The sequence below is a fragment of the Symphalangus syndactylus genome, chromosome 11 (genome assembly GCF_028878055.3).
Source record: "Symphalangus syndactylus isolate Jambi chromosome 11, NHGRI_mSymSyn1-v2.1_pri, whole genome shotgun sequence".
NCBI lineage: Eukaryota > Metazoa > Chordata > Mammalia > Primates > Hylobatidae > Symphalangus > Symphalangus syndactylus.
In genome coordinates this window covers 24,967,692-24,986,597 of record NC_072433.2, presented here as the reverse complement: position 1 = coordinate 24,986,597, position 18,906 = coordinate 24,967,692, and the positions used below count along the sequence as shown (strand labels likewise).

The 18,906-nt window shown below is 51.2% G+C and overlaps 1 protein-coding gene across 8 annotated transcripts in view; it reads left to right on the top strand.

Annotated features, from left to right (window-relative positions):
* CDH3 (cadherin 3) overlaps positions 1-18,906 on the top strand; it is a 170,542-nt gene that overhangs the window by 138,986 nt on the left and 12,650 nt on the right. For 7 of the 8 annotated variants that reach the window (XM_063611588.1, XM_055298423.1, XM_055298422.1 and 4 more), the window contains 3 exons: positions 2,397-2,527; positions 2,919-3,065; positions 5,948-6,796. In XM_063611588.1, the coding sequence (XP_063467658.1) occupies positions 2,397-2,527; positions 2,919-3,065; positions 5,948-6,157 (488 nt within the window). In that variant the 3' untranslated portion in view covers positions 6,158-6,796. Of the gene's footprint in view, positions 1-2,396; positions 2,528-2,918; positions 3,066-5,947; positions 6,797-18,906 lie in introns of those variants that run through there. The other variant, XM_055298425.2, reaches the window with a different exon arrangement.

Sequence of the window (18,906 nt, the reverse complement as noted above, 5' to 3'; positions counted from 1 at the left end):
TGGGTGGATCACTTGAGGTCAGGAGTTTGAGACCACCCTAGCCAATGTGGTGAAATCCTGTCTCTACTAAAAATACGCAATTAGCCAGGCATGGTGGCACATGCCTGTAATCCCAGTTACTTGGGAGGCTGAGGCAGCAGAATCACTTGAACCCAGGAGATGGAGGTTGCAGTGAGCCGAGATCACACCATTGCACTCCAGCCTGGGCAACAGGGCGAGACTCTGCCTTTAGAAAAACAAAACAAAAAAGGAAGTAGGAAATTAGGTCAGAGCAGTGACAGGCACAGGGTATCATTGTGTCAGGCCTCATAGGTTATTGTTAAGACTCTGGGTAGAACTGAAAGTTATCAGAAGGTTTTGAGCAGAGGGGTGATGGGATTTGACTTAAGTTGTGCAAGATTCCTGCTGAGCAGACTATATGGGGGCGAAGGTGGAGGCAGGGGGATCATTTAGGAGGCTGTTGCCATAACAGGGGTAAAAAGGTGATTGGAGGCTCAGGCCAGGATGGCAGCATTGAGGTGGTCAGAGGTGGTCATGTTTCAAGGTAGAGTTCCTTCAGATTGATGTGTGGAATTAGAGTAAGAGCCATGGATGATTGCAAGGCTTTCGGCTTAAGGAGAAACATGGCATTTCCATTTGCCGGTTTGGGAAGGACCATGGGAAGAGACTTGCCAGGCCAGTCCAAGTGGAGGTGTCAGTAGGCAGTTAGACCTGGATTCAGAGAAGTCCACTTGGCGTCTTGCCTTCCCCTAGACTCGGGAGAGGAGAGGTTACTGTCTAGCCCACATGTGTGTGCATCTTCAGAACCCGTGGACTCCCAAGGAAGGTTGGGTCTGTTTTGTCTGGCCAAGGACAGACAGCAGTTCCATCAGCAGGCAAAAAAGTAATGATCCTGAGCAGTGGTGTGTGCTCTTAAATCGAACTGCCATAGAGAGATGGCTAGAGGGTCCCCTCTTAATACAGAGTTAACTGTGTGTAGGCATGACAGGGAAGGCAGCCAGGAACCAGTTGGCCAGTTCCCCGCATGTCCAAAGAGCCCGCCAGCCTTTCAGACCACATCACTGAAGCCAGGCCCTTTTAAAATTCCAACACTGGGGCTGGGCGCAGTGGCTCATGCCTGTAATCCCAGCACTTTGGGAGCTGAGGCAGGCAGATCACCTGAGGTCAGGAGTTAGAGACCAGCTTGGCCAACATGGTGAAACCCCGTCTCTACTAAAAATACAAAAATTTGAGATCATGCCACTGCATTCCAGCCTGGGTGACAGAGCGAGACTCTGTTTCAAAAATAAATACAATAATAAAAATAAAATACGAAAATTAGCCAGGCATGGTGGTGGGCTCCTGTAATCTCAGCTACTCAGGAGGCTGAGTCGGGAGAATCACTTGAACCTGGGAGGCAGAGGTTGCAGTGAGCCAAGATCCTGACACTGTACTCCAGCCTGGGCAACAGGCTCCCTCTCAAAAAAAAAAAAAAAAAAAATCTGGCCAGGCACAATGCCTCACACCTGTAATTCCAGCACTTTGGGAGGCCGAGGCATTTGGGTCACTTTGAGGTTGGGAGTTCGAGACTAGCCTGGCCAGCATAGTGAAACCCTATCTCTACTAAAAATACAAAAATTAGCCGAGTGTGGTGGCAGGCGCCTGTAATCCCAGCTACTGGGGAGGCCGAGGCAGGAGAATTGCTTGAACCCGGGAGGCGGAGGTTGCAGTGAGCCAAGATTGCGCCAGTGCACTCTAGCCTGGGCGACAAGATTAAGACTCCGTCTCAAAAAAAAAAAAAAAATCCAACACTGCATTTCACCTAAGTTTAGATTACTATACCCTATGAAAGTTGCATTATCTTGTTCTTGAAGTCTGTGGCTAATTAGGGGACATCTGGTGACTAAAAGAGAGTCTCATTGAAAGACAACATCTGCTGGGAGGTTCCCATCCCGACATCCCGACAAAAGATTTTCTTAAGGATCAGTACCACCAATCTGGTTAGACTGACAGCATTATGGGTGGGGAGAAGGAAGTCAGAGTCTTCTAGGAGGAGGTGTCATAAGCTGAGAGCTGACATGTGGGAGCCATGTGTATGCATAGAGTCTGCCAGGTGAGGAAGGAGCCTGTATGAAGGTTCTTAAGGGGAAGCTGCTGGGGGTATTCAAGGAACACAGAGGAGGCCAATATGCCTAGACCTTAGTGGGTAGGGGGACTTGGAGGCATAGGCTGGGACCAAATCCTGCCAGCCTGGATAAAGAGTTGAAGTTTCCCTAGGTGCAAGTGAAGCCATTGCAGCATGTTAAGCTCTGGCTACTGAGTGAGGATGTCTGCAGTTAGAGGGGCTCTGAGGGCCTGGGGGTCTTGGCCCGCTGTGTGGTTACAGAGGGAGCACTCACACTCCCTAACCCTTGCAGTCCTCTTGCTGGTGCTGCTCTTGTTGGTGAGAAAGAAGCGGAAGGTCAAGGAGCCCCTCCTACTCCCAGAAGATGACACGCGTGACAACGTCTTCTACTACGGCGAAGAGGGGGGTGGCGAAGAGGACCAGGTGGGGCACTGGGGGCTCTGGGATCGGGAGGTGGATGCCCCCAAGGCCACTGGCAGGGCTGTTGGGTCAACCAACTGACCAAGTTAGCTGTGTTGACCAGGCCCTGGCATGAAGCTGCGTCTTTCTTTTCTTCCATCCTCCAGCGCTCCTCTGGTCCATTGTGGTAGTCTCTTTGGCCCTAGCCAAGTTAACCTCAAGCCTGTGTTTAATTTGCTAGGATAAGGGAGGATGCAAATGAGGGTTTCCCAAAATCTGTGACCTCATCTGTCTTGTAAGACCTCCCCATGAGCCAGAGTACCCAAAGGGTAGGGGGCGTGGGGTGAGATGTAAGTGGCAGGGGAGGGGGGGGACAGTAGTCCTCAGTCACCTGCTCTCCTGCATTTCCCCACAGGACTATGACATCACCCAGCTCCACCGAGGTCTGGAGGCCAGGCCGGAGGTGGTTCTCCGCAATGACGTGGCACCAACCTTCATCCCCACACCCATGTACCGTCCTCGGCCAGCCAACCCAGATGAAATCGGCAACTTTATAATCGAGGTGAGGCGTGGCAGGCCAGTCGAGGGCCACCCTTTATTCAAGCCCAGCACCAGCCACACAGGAGAACAAGCATGGGCCTGGAGTCTTGGGTCTGGGTTCAAATTCTGATTCCACGACCAACCAGCTTGTGACCTCTGGCTTATTTGAGCAACTTCTGGGGTTTGTTTCTTCCTCCATAGAACTCACTTGCAGAGTGGTTAAAAATGATTAGGAGGGGCCGGGTGGATTACATGCCTGTAATCCCAGCACTTTGGGAGGCTGAGACGGGTGGATAATGAGGTCAGGAGTTCAAGACCAGCCTGGCCAACATGGCGAAACCCCGTCTCTACTAAAAATACAAAAATTAGCCAGGCATGGTGGTGGGCACCTGTAATCCCAGCTACTCGGGAGGCTGAGGCACAAGAATCTCTTGAACCAAGGAGGCAGAGGTTGCAGTGAGCCGGCATCACACCACTGCACTCCAGCCTGGGCGACAGAGCGAGACTCCATCTCAACAACAACAACAAAAAATGATTAGGAGGCGGCCGGGCGCGGTGGCTCACGCTTGTAATCCCAGCACTTTGGGAGGCCGAGGCGGGCGGATCACGAGGTCAGGAGATCGAGACCATGGTGAAACCCCGTCTCTACTAAAAATACAAAAAATTAGCCGGGCGTGGTGGCGGGCGCCTGTAGTCCCAGCTACTCGGAGAGGCTGAGGCAGGAGAATGGCGTGAACCCGGGAGGCGGAGCTTGCAGTGAGCCGAGATCGCGCCACTGCACTCCAGCCTGGGCGACAGAGCAAGACTCTGTCTCAAAAAAAAAAAAAAAAAAAAAAAAAAAAAAAAAAAAAAATGATTAGGAGGCTGGGCGCAGTGGCTCACACCTGTAATCTCAGAACTTTCAGAGGCCAAGGTGGGCAGATCACTTGAGGTCAGGAGTTTGAGATCAGCCTGGCCAACATGGTGGAGGTGGAGGTTGCAGTGAGCTAAGATCCCACCTGGGTGCAACTTATAGCTGTAATGAATGCTGAGAGTGAAGTACTCAGACAATTCTAGCTGAGTGGGGCGGGGAGCAGTTCCTTTGAGAGAGCATCGCTCTAAGATCTGTCTGCCAGGTATTTATTGAGAGAGCTTGTTTAAACTACAATTTAGACAAACAAGAGACATCCACCAGGTGGCTCTTGGCGGTCGGGTATGAGGCACATATGGCCTTGTAAAAAAACACTCAAACCACATTTTTAGGAGGCTGTGTTCAGCGCTCCTTATCTCACATACTACTCCCTGTCCTGTTTTCAAGGTCCAGGAGATCTAGTCTCGTGTAGAAACAACATGCACACAGTGCCTCAATATTTTTCCACGCCTCGACCGCCAGCGCCTCTCACATAGGCTTGAATGTCTTGTCGTGCGCCCCCCACGCCTGGGCGACAAAGGGAGACTCCATCTCAAAAAAAAAAAAAAAAAGCCAGGCACACTGGCTAATGCCTGTAATCCCACCAGCACTGTGGGAGGCTGAGGCGGGCAGATCACAAGGTCAAGAGATTGAGACTATCCTGGCCAACATGGTGAAACCCTGTCTCTACTAAAAATATAAAAAATTAGCTGGGCGTGGTGGTGGGCACCTGTAGTCCCAGCTACTCAGGAGGCTGAGGCAGGAAAATCGCTTGAACCCGGGAGGTGGAGGTTGCAGTGAACCAAGATCACACCACTGCACTCCAGCCTGGGCAACAAAGGAAGACTCCATCTTAAAAAAAAAAAATTAGGAATGATTTATTCATTTATTCAACACATACAGCAGTTGAATGCTCTGGAGCCAGACTACCTGGGTTTGGATTACAGATCCCAGGTGATTGCACTTGGGGGGCGAAGTTTGGAGCCTCTGCTGTAGAAGACTTCAAGGATTGAATGAGCAGGCAGCTAGGACAGTGCCAGCACAGTGGTTCCTGACCCTGCCTGCATGTTGGAGTCACCTGGGCACCTTCAGAAACCACTGATGCCTCGGCTCACCCCCAAAGATTGTGATGTAATTGAACTGGGTGTGGCCCGGGCTTCAGAATTTGTAAAAGATTCTCCAGATAATTTAAGTTTGGGAACTACTGACCTAGCACGTAGCATTTATTAGGTAATGATAGCTATTGTTGCGAGGTGCTATTCTAATAACTGCTTTACAGGTATTTACTCATTTACTTATTCATCTGTTCCTTTAAAACTGTACGAAGGAGGCACATGTCCTCAGTACCTCCCGAGGCTGTGTCACAGGCATGCATCCTTTAAAAAAGGAAGAAAAAAGTATTGTCGGCCGGGCGCGGTGGCTCACGCCTGTAATCCCAGCACTTTGGGAGGCCGAGGCGGACGGATCACGAGGTCAGCAGATCGAGACCATCCTGGCTAACATGGTGAAACCCCGTCTCTACTAAAAATACAAAAAATTAGCCGGGCGAGGTGGCGGGCGCCTGTAGTCTCAGCTACTCGGGAGGCTGAGGCAGGAGAATGGCGTGAATCCCGGGGGGCGGAGCCTGCAGTGAGCCGAGATCGCGCCACTGCACCCCAGCCTGGGCAACAGCGAGACTCCGTCTCAAAAAAAAAAAAAAAAAAAAAAAAGTATTGTCATTTTACAGACAAGGAAACAGGCATAGAGTGGTTAAGGGACTCGCCCAAGTCCACAAAGCTAGTGTGTGGTGTGAGTTCTGGCCCGGGCCGTCTGATTTCAGTCCATGCCCTTACCCACTGGCCTGTGTTGCACTGAGCACTTGCTGTCTGCTGGTCCCTGAGTGAATGAATTCTGCATGAATAACGCATTCTTTCATTTCAACCTCCAAAACCTTAGGGGAGGGGAGAGAGGGGCTCACAGAGGAGGAAATGGAGGCTTGCCCGCTGCTCCTAACCACCTGTTCTCTGTTGCGGCAGAACCTGAAGGCGGCTAACACGGACCCCACAGCCCCGCCCTACGACTCCCTCTTGGTGTTCGACTATGAGGGCAGCGGCTCTGACGCCGCGTCCCTGAGCTCCCTCACCTCCTCCGCCTCCGACCAAGACCAAGATTACGATTATCTGAACAAGTGGGGCAGCCGCTTCAAGAAGCTGGCAGACATGTACGGTGGCGGGGAGGACGACTAGGCCGCCTGCCTGCAGGGCTGGGGACCAAACGTCAAGCCACAGAGCATCTCCAAGGGGTCTCACTTCCCCCTTCAGCCGAGGACTTTGGAGCTTGTCAGGCAGCGGCCGCAGCAACTTGGCGGAGACAGGCTATGAGTCTGACGTTAGAGCGGTTGCTTCCTTAGCCTTTCAGGATGGAGGAATGTGGGCAGTTTGACTTCAGCACTGAAAACCTCTCCACCTGGGCCAGGGTTGCCTCAGAGGCCAAGTTTCCAGAAGCCTCTTACCTGCCGTAAAATGCTCAGCCCTGTGTCCTGGGCCTGGGCCTGCTGTGACTGACCCACAATGGACTTTCTCTCTGGAATGGAACCTTCTTAGGCCTCCTGGTGCAACTTAATTTTTTTTTTTAATGTTATTTTCAAAACATTGGACAAAGTTCTTCAAAAGCGCAGCCCAGAGCTGCTGGGCCCACTGGCCGTCCTGCATTTCTGGTTTCCAGACCCTGATGCCTCCCATTTGGATGGATCTCTGCATTTTTATACTGAGTGTGTCTAGGTTGCCCCTTATTTTTTATTTTCCCTGTTGCGTTGCTGTAGATGAAGGGTGAGGACAACCGTGTAGATGTACTAGAACTTTTTTATTAAAGAAACTTTTCCCAGAGGTGCCTGGGGAGTAAACTGTTTCTTTAAATAGAAGCTTTATTGGCATCTAACTCACATACCATACCATTCACTTGTTTAACGTTTACAATTCAATGGTTTTTAGAATTTTCAGAGTTCTGCAAAAAGAGTGGGCTCTCTTTACCCTGCTGGCTTCACCCAAGCGTCCTCTCAATGGCAGGGAATACTCAGGGTCAGCTTCAATGCCTAAAGGCTCAGGGAGGGGAGACCTGCCCTCCTCTTTGCAAAGTCAGTTGCTCCATGAGAGAGAACCGTTAACCTCTTACCCCAAGGCTGAGCCCCTCCACAGCTCCAGCAAGGTCGCTTCTGGAACAGCGGCTGCCCTCCCTGCAGGGCAGTGCATGACGACTTCCTCTTCTATGCTGGAGGGGTCCCTGTTGAAAGGCAGGGGTTGGGGAACAGCCAGCTCTGCTACTTGCTAGCACATCTTTTTTTTTTTTTTTTTTTTGAGACGGAGTCTTGCTCTGTCGCCCAGGCTAGAGTGCAGTGGCGTGATCTTGGCTCACTGCAAGCTCTGCCTCCCGGGTTCACGCCATTCTCCTGCCTCAGCCTCCCTAGTAGCTGGGACTACAGGTGCCCGCCACTACGCCCGGCTAATTGTGTGTGTGTGTGTGTGTGTGTTTTTAGTAGAGACGGGGTTTCACTGTGTTAGCCAGGATGGTCTTGATCTCCTGACCTTGTGATCCGCCTGCCTCGGCCTCCCAAAGTGCTGGGATTACAGGCTTGAGCCACCGCGCCCAGCGTTGGCACATCATTTAACCTCTAGTTGCCTCAGATTTTACATTTACAAAATGGGGGGTTTTTGTGGAGATTAACTGAATTAATATCTGGCACATGGTCCATGCAATTTGTTCATTGGTAACAGCTACCATTTATTCAGTACTTTTTAAGGCCAGACAGGACTTCGATTATTTCCTCTAAATCCTCACAATCACCCTCTGAGGGGACTTTCTCCTTTAAAGAATGGCCACATTGTATTTTTTTTTTTTAATGACATCTGATCATCATCAAAATCAAGCAAAACAAAATTAGAGAACCTACCCAAGATGTCAGTGAAATTGGAACATTCCTGACAATACCAGGGCATAAATGCAGGAATCGGGACTAGGCAGCAGCGATAGAACGATTCTGTTTGTGTCCTTGTTAACGTGAAGTTCAAAGTCATCTTTGCAATTAGCCAAAAGAATCTGAAGTGAAGCTGAGGAAATTGCTGATGTTGAAATAAACATTTCCTTCCATGAGGATGACTAATTCTGTAAAGTGCCTCTGCTCAAAGCACAGACCCTGACCTGGAGTTATGGGTGCCACCTGCTGAATCCGAACCTCTAGGCAGGGCCCTGCTGTGGGTTGACAAGCCCTCCATGGGAAGCTCATGCACACTCAGGTTTGCTGCCAAGACTCTGAAGGATGAGGCTAAGGAGCCTGAAGCCTCAGACCCTGGATGGGGAAACCAAAAGGAAATGAAGTTGGGGCTGTGCCCCATGGCTTACGCCTGTAATTTCAACACTTTCAGAGGCTGAGGTGGGTGGATCACTTGAGGTCAGGGGTTGGAGACCAGCCTGGCCTGATCCGCCCGCCTTGGCCTCACAAAGTGCGGAGTTACAGGTGTGAGACACCGTGCCCAGCCTACACACACATTTTTGTACTAAAAATACAAAAATTAGCTGGGTGTGGTGGCATGCACCTATAATCCCAGCTACTTGGGAAACTGAGGCACAAGAATCGTGTGAATCTGGGAGGTGGAGGTTGCAGTGAGCCGAGATCACGCCACAGCACTCCAGCCTAGGCGACAGAGTGAGACCCTATCTCAACAACAAAAGGGGATGAAGTCGGATGAGAAAGCTCACCTGTCCTTGGTCCATGGCACCCTCAGGACAAAGCCACCTCCTGCCTCTCCCACTGAGCTGGGGCCTCAGATTCCCCTCTGCCAGGACTGTCTTTGCTGACAGTGTGGGAGGATTAGGTGTCTCTGCTAGCAAACACCTGCTGCCCGTTATCTTCAACTCCCTTCAGAGAAGCCTGGATAAATCAAACTCTATCTTCAGCGGAGGCTAATCATGAAACCAAGCAGCCCCTGTTCAGGCTGGCCTTCCTCCCCTGAGATATTTGGAGGAAAAACAGCCTTTCCCAGCCTCAACTGGCCTCGGTGGATGGATGTAGAGTCCCCCGGCAATGGAACCAGTCACCAGCCCCCGAGTGGTTTGGAAAGAATCAGAGCCTGGGCTCTGTGATGGGGACAATATTGAGTCACTCTCTCGCTCTGGGCCTGCTTCTCATCTGCAAAACGGAAGCTTAGGACTCTGATCCTTAGGGCTTGTAATAAGTAAAAATATTTGCATTGGTAAGACACCAGCGCCAACCACGCAGAGTGGACACTAACCAGAAACAACTGATGTGCTGGCCATGATGAGGACCATCGGTCCTTCGAATTTTGTGTTTCAACACTTTGGTGTGCCTCCTTCCAGGATCTGTTTCCCCTATGCATTACACACACTTTTTTTTTTTTTTTTTTTTTTGAGACAGAGTCTCACTCTCCCCCAGGCTGGAGTGCAGTGGCACGATCTCAGCTCACTGAAACCTCTGCCTCCCGAGTTCAAGCAATTCTCCTGCCTCAGCCTCCCGAGTAGCTGGGATTACAGGTGCCTGCCACTATGCCCAGCTATGTTTTTGTATTTTAGTTAAAAAATATTTTTGGGCCAGGCGCAGTGGCTCACGCCTGCAATCCCAGCACTTGCTTGAACCCGGGAGGCGGAGGTTGCAGTGAGCCAAGATTGTGCCATTGCACTCCAGCCTGGGTGACAAGAGCGAAACTCTGTCTAAAAAATATATATATATATAGATATATATATAGATATTTAGTTGGGAGGCCGAGGCGGGCGGATCACGAGGTCAGGAGATCGAGACCACGGTGAAACCCCGTCTCTACTAAAAAATACAAAAAATTAGCCGGGCGTGGTGGCGGGCGCCTGTAGTCCCAGCTACTTGGAGAGGCTGAGGCAGGAGAATGGCGTGAACCCGGGAGGCGGAGCTTGCAGTGAGCTGAGATTGCGCCACTGCACTCCGGCCTGGGTGACAGAGCGAGACTCCGTCTCAAAAAAAAAAAAAAAAAAAAATATTTAGTAGAGATGGGGTTTCACCATGTTGGCCAGGCTGGTCTCAAACTTCTGACCTCGATGAGTGATCTGCCCACCTGGGCCTCCCAAAGTGCTGGGATTATAGGCATAAGCCACTGTGCCCAGCCTACACACACGCTTTGCATTACCTTTTCATAACATGGCATATTGACTTACTGTCCCCAACACATCCAGTTTGGATGTGTTATTTAATGTCACCACAATCCACGGATATTAGTCATTCTAATTTTTTGCCTTTAGCAATGTCAAACAACCTGCAGCATCCACTTGTGCAGGTGCTTCAAAGCCAGTCCTCCATTCTACGGCGGGGTCGGGGGCAGGAGATGGGGATCGTGGTCCCGGTTGAGATCAGGGCTTCCTTGAACGTGGGGTTCACTCTTGGATGACTGGGCCTTGAAAGCACCCCTGGCACTCATTCTATTAAGTGATCTTTTCCCCCAGGCTTTTAAAAGGCAAAGTCCCAGAATCCAAGTCCAACAGAAAAGAAAAGGAGCTTTGGCCGGGCGCGGTGGCTCACGCCTGTAATCCCAGCTCTTTGGGAGGCCAAGGCAGGAGGATCACCTGAGGTCAGGAGTTTGAGACCAGCCTGGCCAACATGGTAAAACCCCATCTCTACTAAAAATATAAAAATTAGCCAGGTGTGGTGGGGCATGCCTGTTATCCCAGCTACTAGGGAGGCTGAGGCAGGAGAATCTCTTGAGCCCAGGAAGCAGAGGTTTCAGTGAGCCGAGATCATGCCATTGCACTCTAGCCTGGGCAACAGAGCATGACTCCATCTCAAAAAAAAAAAAAAGTGGAGGTTTACTGGAAGAAGGGGTCGGGGGTACCCAGAGAGCCTTCTCTAGCCTCATCCTCCCAGCTTGTATTATGAACCCCCAAATTCAGATCATTTTGAAAATTGCCCCAATCCATCCCTGACATTTTACAGATGGAAAAAGAGGCTCAAAAGACAGCACTCCCTACGGCCCCACCAGTGGGGACAGAGATGGGCCAGCGCCCAGGCCTCACTTCATACCATGCCTTTTCCCTCATTACTGACCCAAGCATCTTTTTTTCTTCCCAAAGGGACTAAAGGGGCTACAGATAGGCCCTGTCCCCACAGTTTGCTTTCCCAGTCCCTAGAGAGGCCTGAGGAGGGTGGCATGCTCTCATTCCTAGACAGCTGGTGAGGAGCTGAGGCCCCGAATTCCCGGTCCCCCAATTCTAGGCATGGACCTCCCTCACTCACTTCCGGGGACTGCTGGGGGGTGGCCACTCAGGAAAGGGCCCTGAGGCGATGGGCCTGCCATTGAAAGCATGGGAGCAGTCACCCTGGGAAACCCCTTTTACAGCCCACACCCTGTGTGTCCAGTTCCAGGCTTGCTGGAGAGCTCCAGGGAACAACTCCCTCCAGGCTAAAGGCAGAACCCACCTTCTGGCCTCCCGTTAAAACAATCCACCCAGGAGAGTACAAGTTCAAATCCTGGCACTTCTAGGCATGAGGCCTTGGACAAACCACATAACCTCTGTGTCCGTTTTCTCATCTAAAATGGGGGAGTAGGCTGGGCATGGTGGCTCACGTCTGTAATCCCAGCACTTTGGGAGGCTGAGGCAGGTGGATCACCTGAGGTCAGGAGTTTGAGACCAGCCTGGCCAACATGGCAAAACCCTGTCTCTACTAAAAATTAAAAAACTAGCTGGGCATGGTGGTGCGTGCCTGTAATCCCAGCTATTTGGGAGGCTGAGGCAAGAGAATCGCTTGAACCTGGGAGGCAGAGGTTGCAGTGAGCCGAGATCGTGCCACTGCACCCCAGCCTAGGCAACAGAGCGAGACTCCGTCTCAAATAATAATAATCATAAATTAATAAATAAAATGGGCGAGTAAAAGAGTTAATATCTGCAAGGGCTTGGAAGGGTGGCTGGTGCACAGGCTACTGCGTGTTGTCACTACTGTTGTGGTAGTGTAGGGACTCACAAGTCCTGCTAGTGCTCCCTGGGTGGAAACTGCACTTCCCAGCAGGAGGAATTCGCTGAGATTCCCAGCCTGCAGGGAGTGCCAGTGTCAGGTATGATTTCCCTGAAGGCTCTTCCCCCACGCCCAGCAGAGGGCACCATTCACTCAAACCACCGCCACAGCCCATAGAGCTCCCAGCCCAAGCCCCAGGTCTGCAGGGAGGGAGGGAGAGAGGAAGGGAACAGTGGCACTGGCTGCCACATGCCACACAGGGAGTCAGCTGGGTGGCAGGAATGGCCTTGGACACTGATGAAGACAGTCAGTATGGAGTCAGTTACATGTTCTCCCGCCTCACAACCCTGGGGAGAGGTTCGATGGTTCCCTTTTTTAAAGGAAATTGCAGCCAGGCGTGGTGGCTCACACCTGTAATCCTAGCACTTTGGAAGGCCAAGGTGGGAAAAATCATTCAAGCCCAGGAGTTCCAGACCAGCCTGGGCAACAGTGAGACCCCATCTCTATTTAAATAACATTTTTTTTTATTCAGCTGAGTGTGGTGACACACACCTGTGGTCCCAGCTACTCAGGAGGCTGAGGAGGAGGATCACTTGAGCCTAGGAGGTCAAGGCTGCAGTGAGCCATGATTGCACCACTGCACTCCATCCAGCCTGGGTGACAGAACAAGACCCTGCCTCAAACAAAAACAAAGAAAATGAGAGAGAGGTTAATGGCCACATACGATCAGGAAGCAGCAGAGACAGTTTTGGGGTCTAGATCTCCTTGATTGCCAAGTGGGCTCTTTTTACAATTAAGGATATAAACTCCAGCTGCAGATGGGGCCATAGGGCAGGCAGGCCATAAAAGGCGCCCTTCAGGTGATGCTTATGGCCTCCTGCAAGGTGGAGTTGGCTTCACTGACCCTGAGACTCTAGCCCTGAAGCACAAAAGCCACAGCATTCCTAGCCACTTCTGGGGTCCCCTTGAGTATGTGGTATCATCTAAGGCTTTTTTATTCATTCATTGAACAACTTCATTGAGCACATGTTCTGTGCAAGACACTTTTTTTTTTTTTTTTTTTTTTTGAGACAGAGTCTGGTTCTATCCCCCAGGCTGGAGTGCAGTGACGCGATCTCAGCTCACTGCAACCTCCACCTCCCGAGTTGAAGTGATTCTCCTGCCTCAGCCTCCCAAGTAGCTGGGATTACAGGTGCATGCCACCACGCCTGGCTAACTTTTGTATTTTTAGTAGAGACGGAGTTTCACTGTTAGCCAGGCTGGTCTGGAGTTCCTGACCTCAGGTGATCCATCTGCCTCGGCCTCCCAAACTGCTGGGATTACAGGCGTGAGCCACTGCACCCAGCCCCAAGACACTGTTCTTGGTGCTAGGGTTATAGCAATACAGAAAACCGTAAAAAAGCCCAGAGAGCCGGGCGTGGTGGCTCACTCCTGTAATCCCAGCACTTTGGGAGGCCGAGGCAGGCGGATCATGAGGTCAAGAGATCGAGACCATTCTGGCCAACATGGTGAAACCCCGTCTCTACTAAAAATACAAAACATTAGCGTGGTGTGGTGGCACGTGCCTGTAGTCCCAGCTACTTGGGAGGCTGAGGCAGGAGAATGGCGTGAACCCGGGAGGCAGAGCTTGCAGTGAGCCAAGATCGTGCCACTGCACTCCAGACTGGGCAACAGAGCAAGACTCCGTCTCAAAAAAAAAAAAAAAAAAAAAAAAAAAAGCCCAGTGCTAACATGGGGGCTGCAGGTAAACATACGTGTAGGGCCCACATACCACATGTGTCAAGATCAACGTCACAAGCTCCTAAGTAAAAGATATTCTATCTTTCTACTTGGACAGGTGTATCCTCACAGTGATTGGGAGAGCCAGATTTAAATCTGAATTCACAGACACCTAGAATACTGGGCTAGAGTGTGGCTCCGTGGGGAGGGTGAGTCCCAGCCCAGGAGCAGCGGCCAGTGCCCTGCTCTACCCAGCCCAAGCACCATCTAGCACCACCAGGCTCCTTGTGTGGCACCCCAACCCATGTGTCCCAGCTCCCTCCACTGTCCCCTAATACAGCCTTCCGTTGACTACCCCATGGGCCTTGGAGTACACACCTGGGCTATGCTGGCTGCCTGGGGACAGAACTGGGGAAGGCCTGAGGGACAAAGACGCTGGTTGTAGTAGTCACATTTCCTTTTTTTTTTTTTTTTTTGAGACAGAGTCTCACTCTGTTGCCTAGGCTGGAGTGCAGTGGCGCAATCTGGGCTCACAGCAATCTCTGCCTCCCAGGTTCAAGTGATTCTTGTGCCTCAGCCTCCCGAATAGCTGGGACTACAGGTACAAAACACCACACCCAGCTAATCTTTGTATTTTTTGGTAGCGACAGGATTTTGCCATGTTGGTCAGGCTGGTCTTGAACTCTTGACCTCAAATGATCCGCCTGCCTCAGCCTCACAAAGTTCTGGGATTACAGGTGTGAGCCACTGTGCCCGGCCAGTAGTCACATTTCCTTAGCTCTATGAGGAGGGGCAGAAGGGCAGGGTAGAGGCCCTTCCTGCCCAGTCCAAGGGAGTTTTCAATGAGAAACAGACCATAAACAAGACAAATTAGTAAAACACGTGGTCTAGTAAAAGGTGAAGCGTGGAGGAAAATGGAGCTGGGATGGGGCCTAGGGAGGAAGGGCCTGGGGGTAGGGCTCAGTTCTAGGAGCCAGGGAAGGCACTGCTGGGAAGATGGCATTTGGGCAAAGACTGGAGGCTATCAGGGAGCAAGTATGCAGTGTCCTGTCTACGTAAAAGGAATGGCAGGGCTAAGGCCTGCGGTCAGCAGGGTTTAGCAGGGAGGCCAGTGTGGCTGGAGCAGAGGGACGGGTCGCGATGGGTTGAGAGTGTGCGCGGAGATGAGGTTGGACAGGTATGGAGTGGGGGGCCCAGGCGCCCGGTCCTGCGTGTCCTTCTGCACGCATGGGCTGGAGGCTGAGTTCAGGGCAAGGCCCAGTCCCAGGAGCCCTGGAAAAGGCCTGACTCAGCTCCATCCCAGGGCTGGCAGAACCTCGTTCTTCCTCTGCTCTATCCTCAGTCCCTGAGGATGCAGCAGGGCCTGTCGGGGCCTGTGGGCAGCTGCAGAGCTGGCATGCAGGAGCTATGAGATTCCTCTGGGGGAACCGGAGAGCCTGTCTGAGAGCGCCCCGTAGTCTGGTAGGGCAGTGGCTAAGACAGCAGCCCCTAAAGGCTGCAGATGTGGGGGTGACTCACCAGCCTGGCCTCTCAGTGAGCTGAAAGGAGACCCCTAGGAGGCGACGGTGGAAAAGCACTCAGTGTTTAGCGCTGAGCCTACAGTGCAGTTGGGGATCGCCAGGTGGTCACTGCCAGCCTTGTCCTCGCTTGGTATTAGGCCCTCTCCAAGTTAGAGGTGGGGTGGGGAGCCGTCCCTGCATTCCCTGTACCCACTGCCCAGCAAGCGGCAGGGGTGTGGCGGGCCAGGGAGAAATCTGAGAGGGGCTGGGCGGGTCAGGAATGCCTGGGCTCCGTTCCAACCCTTCCTGTCCCCACTGTGGTCCGTCCGTTAAACCACGGCCAGCCCATAGCTGACAGGGCAGGGCGCTGAGGCCTCTGTGTGTCCTCCAGGAACCTGATGACCCAGGCACTCCAGGAAGACGATGCCCACTAATTACAAGAATGATAGGCTGGGCGCAGTGGCTCAAGACTGTAATCTCAGTAGTTTGGGAGGCTGAGGCGGGCCGGTCACTTGAGGCCAGGAGTTCAAGACCAGCCTGGCCAACATGGTGAAAACCCATCTCTACTAAAAATACAAAAGGCAGTGGGGCATGGTAGAGGGCGCCTGTAACCCCAGCTACTCTGGAGGCTGAAGCAGGAGAATCCTTGAACCTGGGAGGTGGAGGTTGCAGCAAGTCGAGATCCCACCACTGCACTCCAGCCTAGGTGACAAGAGCAAAATTCCATCTCAAAAAAGAAAAAAAAAAAAGATAATTAGTAGGGCTTGAACAAATTAAGCAGTTACCATGTGCTAGGCAAAATGCTGAAGTTTCACTCCAAATCAAACCACGTTTCCTCAGAGCCTCTGCACTTGCTGTACCCTCTGCCTGGCATGCCATTCCCCCAGATTTCTCTCGGCTCCTTCACGTCCTTCAGGCATCACCTACATGTCAGCCTGTCAGAGATGCCAGCCCTGAAGGGGACTGCATCCTCCTTAGAATTGCAGCCCTGCACCCCCCAATGCTTTATCTTTTCTTTCTTTTTTTTTTTGAAACTGAGTCTCGCTCTGTTGCCCAGGCTGGAGTACAGCAGCATGATAGCTCACTGAAACCTCCGCATCCCGGGTTCAAGCGATTCTCCTGCCTCAGCCTCCTGAGTAGCTGGGATTACAGGCACCCACCACCACACCTGGCTAATTTTTGTATTTTTAGTGGAGGCAGGGTTTCACCATGTTGGCCAGGCTGGTCTCAAACTCCTGACCTCAGGTGATCCACCCACCTTGGCCTCCCAGAGTGCTGGGATTACAGGTGTGAGCCACCATGCCTGGCCCCATACCTTATCTTTTCTGTCACGTGTGTTACCTCTCAACACACTATAGTATCCATTTTAGCTCTTTGTCCTGCTAAGTGGCTTTCTTCCCTCTGAATATAAGCTCCGTGAGGGCACGGTTGTCTGTCCCTGTTCCTCACTGCTGTGTCCCCAACTCTTAGAGTAGTGCCTGGCACACAGTAGGTACTCAATAAAGATTAATTGAATAAAGGTGCTTTACAAACTTTCAAGGCAGGTTCCTCCTTAGAGATGAGGAAACCAAGGCCCCAGGAGGTGCAGTAAGTCACCTAGCATGGTGCCCAGATGGTAAGCAGCAGAGCCAAGAGAATCCGAGGATGCAGACTCAGGAGTTTGGGAGGCCAAGGCAGGAGGATTCCTTGAGCTCTAGACTTTGAGACCAGCCTGGGCAACATAGCAAGAGCTTGTCTCTCCAAAAAAGGCTGGGCGTGGTGGCTCACACCTGTAATCCCAGCACTGTGGGAGGCCGAAGTGGGTGGATCACTTGAGGTCAGGAGTTCGAGACCAGCCTGGCCAACATGGCAAAACTCCGTCTCTACTAAAAATACAAAAATTAGCCGGATGTGCTGGTACATGGCTGTAATCCCAGCTACTCAGGAGGCTGCGGCGGGAGAATTGCTTGAACCCAGGAGCAGAGGTTGCAGTGAGCCGAGATCGTGCCACTGCACTCCAGCCTGGGCAACAGAGTGAGACTCTGTCTCAAAAAAATAAATAAATAAAATAAAATAATAATACAAAAATTAGCTGGGGGTGGTGGCATGCTCCTGTAATCCCAGCTACTTAGAAGGCTGAGGCAAGAGAATCACTTGAATCTGGGAGGCGGAGGTTGCAGTGAGCCAAGATGGCGCCACTGCACTCCAGCCTGGGTGTCGGAGTGAGACTCTGTCTCAAAAAAAAAAAAACAAACAAAAAAACAAAAATACAAACAATAAAACAAAACAAAAAAACAAATATTCAGCTCCTCAGCCAACTAGTCACATCTGAAGTGCTGCCCGTGGCTAGTGGCTACAGTATTGGTTAGTGCAAAAATGGAACATTCCTATCAGTGCAGAAAATTCTACTGGACAGCCCTGTTCTAGAGTTTATTTCTGCACGTTGAAGTAAAAAAAAAAAAAAATCTATAGTTTTATCTTCTTCCTCTTTTTTTACACAGGAGGTAGCACACTTTAACACTTTACACACTTCGCCTGTTTTTTCACATGACAAGTTATCTTGGAGATCTTTCCACATTGGCACAAAAAGAGCTTCCTCATTCTTTGCTGTTTTCAGTTGCAGAGTAGTCCACGATGTGAATATGGCAGGTTATTTAAGCAGCCCCCACTGATGGACTAAGGGTTACTACCAACTTTTTTTGCTCTTTTTTTTTTTTTGAGATGGAGTCTCGCTCTGTCACCCAGGCTGGAGTGCAGTGGCACGATCTTGGCTCACTGCAAGCTCCACCTCCTGGGTTCATGCCATTCTCCTGCCTCAGCCTCTTGAGTAGCTGGGACTACAGGCGCCCACCACCACGCCTGGCTAATTTTTTTGTATTTTTAGTAGAGATGGGGTTTCACCATGTTAGCCAAGATGGTCTCCATCTCCTGACCTCGTGATCCACCCGCCTTGGCCTCCCAAATTGCTGAGATTACAGGCATGAGCCACTGAGTCTGGTCCCAACTTTTTACACTTACAGTCAGTGGAACAGTGAATGGCCTTGTCCATCTGGAATCTTTATTTATTTATTTATTTATTTTTTGAGATAAGTTCTCTGTCACTCTGTTGCCCAGGATGGAGCGCGGAGGTGCATTCATGGCTCACTGCAGCCTTGAACCCCCTGGCTCAAGTGATCCTCATATCTCAGCCTCCTGAGTAGCTGGGACTACAGGTGTGCACCACCACGCCCGGCTAATTTTTGTATTTTTTTTTTTTAGAGATGGGGTCTCACCTTGTTTCCCAGGATAATCTCAAATTCCTGGGCTCAAAATTAATCCTCCTGCCTCAGCCTCCCAAAGTGCTGGGATTACAGGCGTGATTTACTGTGCCTGGCCTAGAGACATATTTTAAATAAAAAACAGGTGCAATCTTATAAATGCAAAAGCGGCATCGTTTGCCATAACTATAAAGTAAATAAAAATACAATGACACAAGACAATGTCTTCAAATTCTAGGCCTTCTTTCTCTGGTTAAAAGAGAGAATCGGCCGGGCGCGGTGGCTCACGCTTGTAATCCCAGCACTTTGGGAGGCCGAGGCGGGCGGATCACGAGGTCAGGAGATCGAGACCATGGTGAAACCCCGTCTCTACTAAAAATACAAAAAATTAGCCGGGCGTGGTGGCAGGCGCCTGTAGTCTCAGCTACTCGGAGAGGCTGAGGCAGGAGAATGGCGTGAACCCGGGAGGCGGAGCTTGCAGTGAGCCGAGATCACGCCACTGCACTCCAGCCTGGGCGACAGAGCGAGACTCCGTCTCAAAAAAAAAAAAAAAAAAA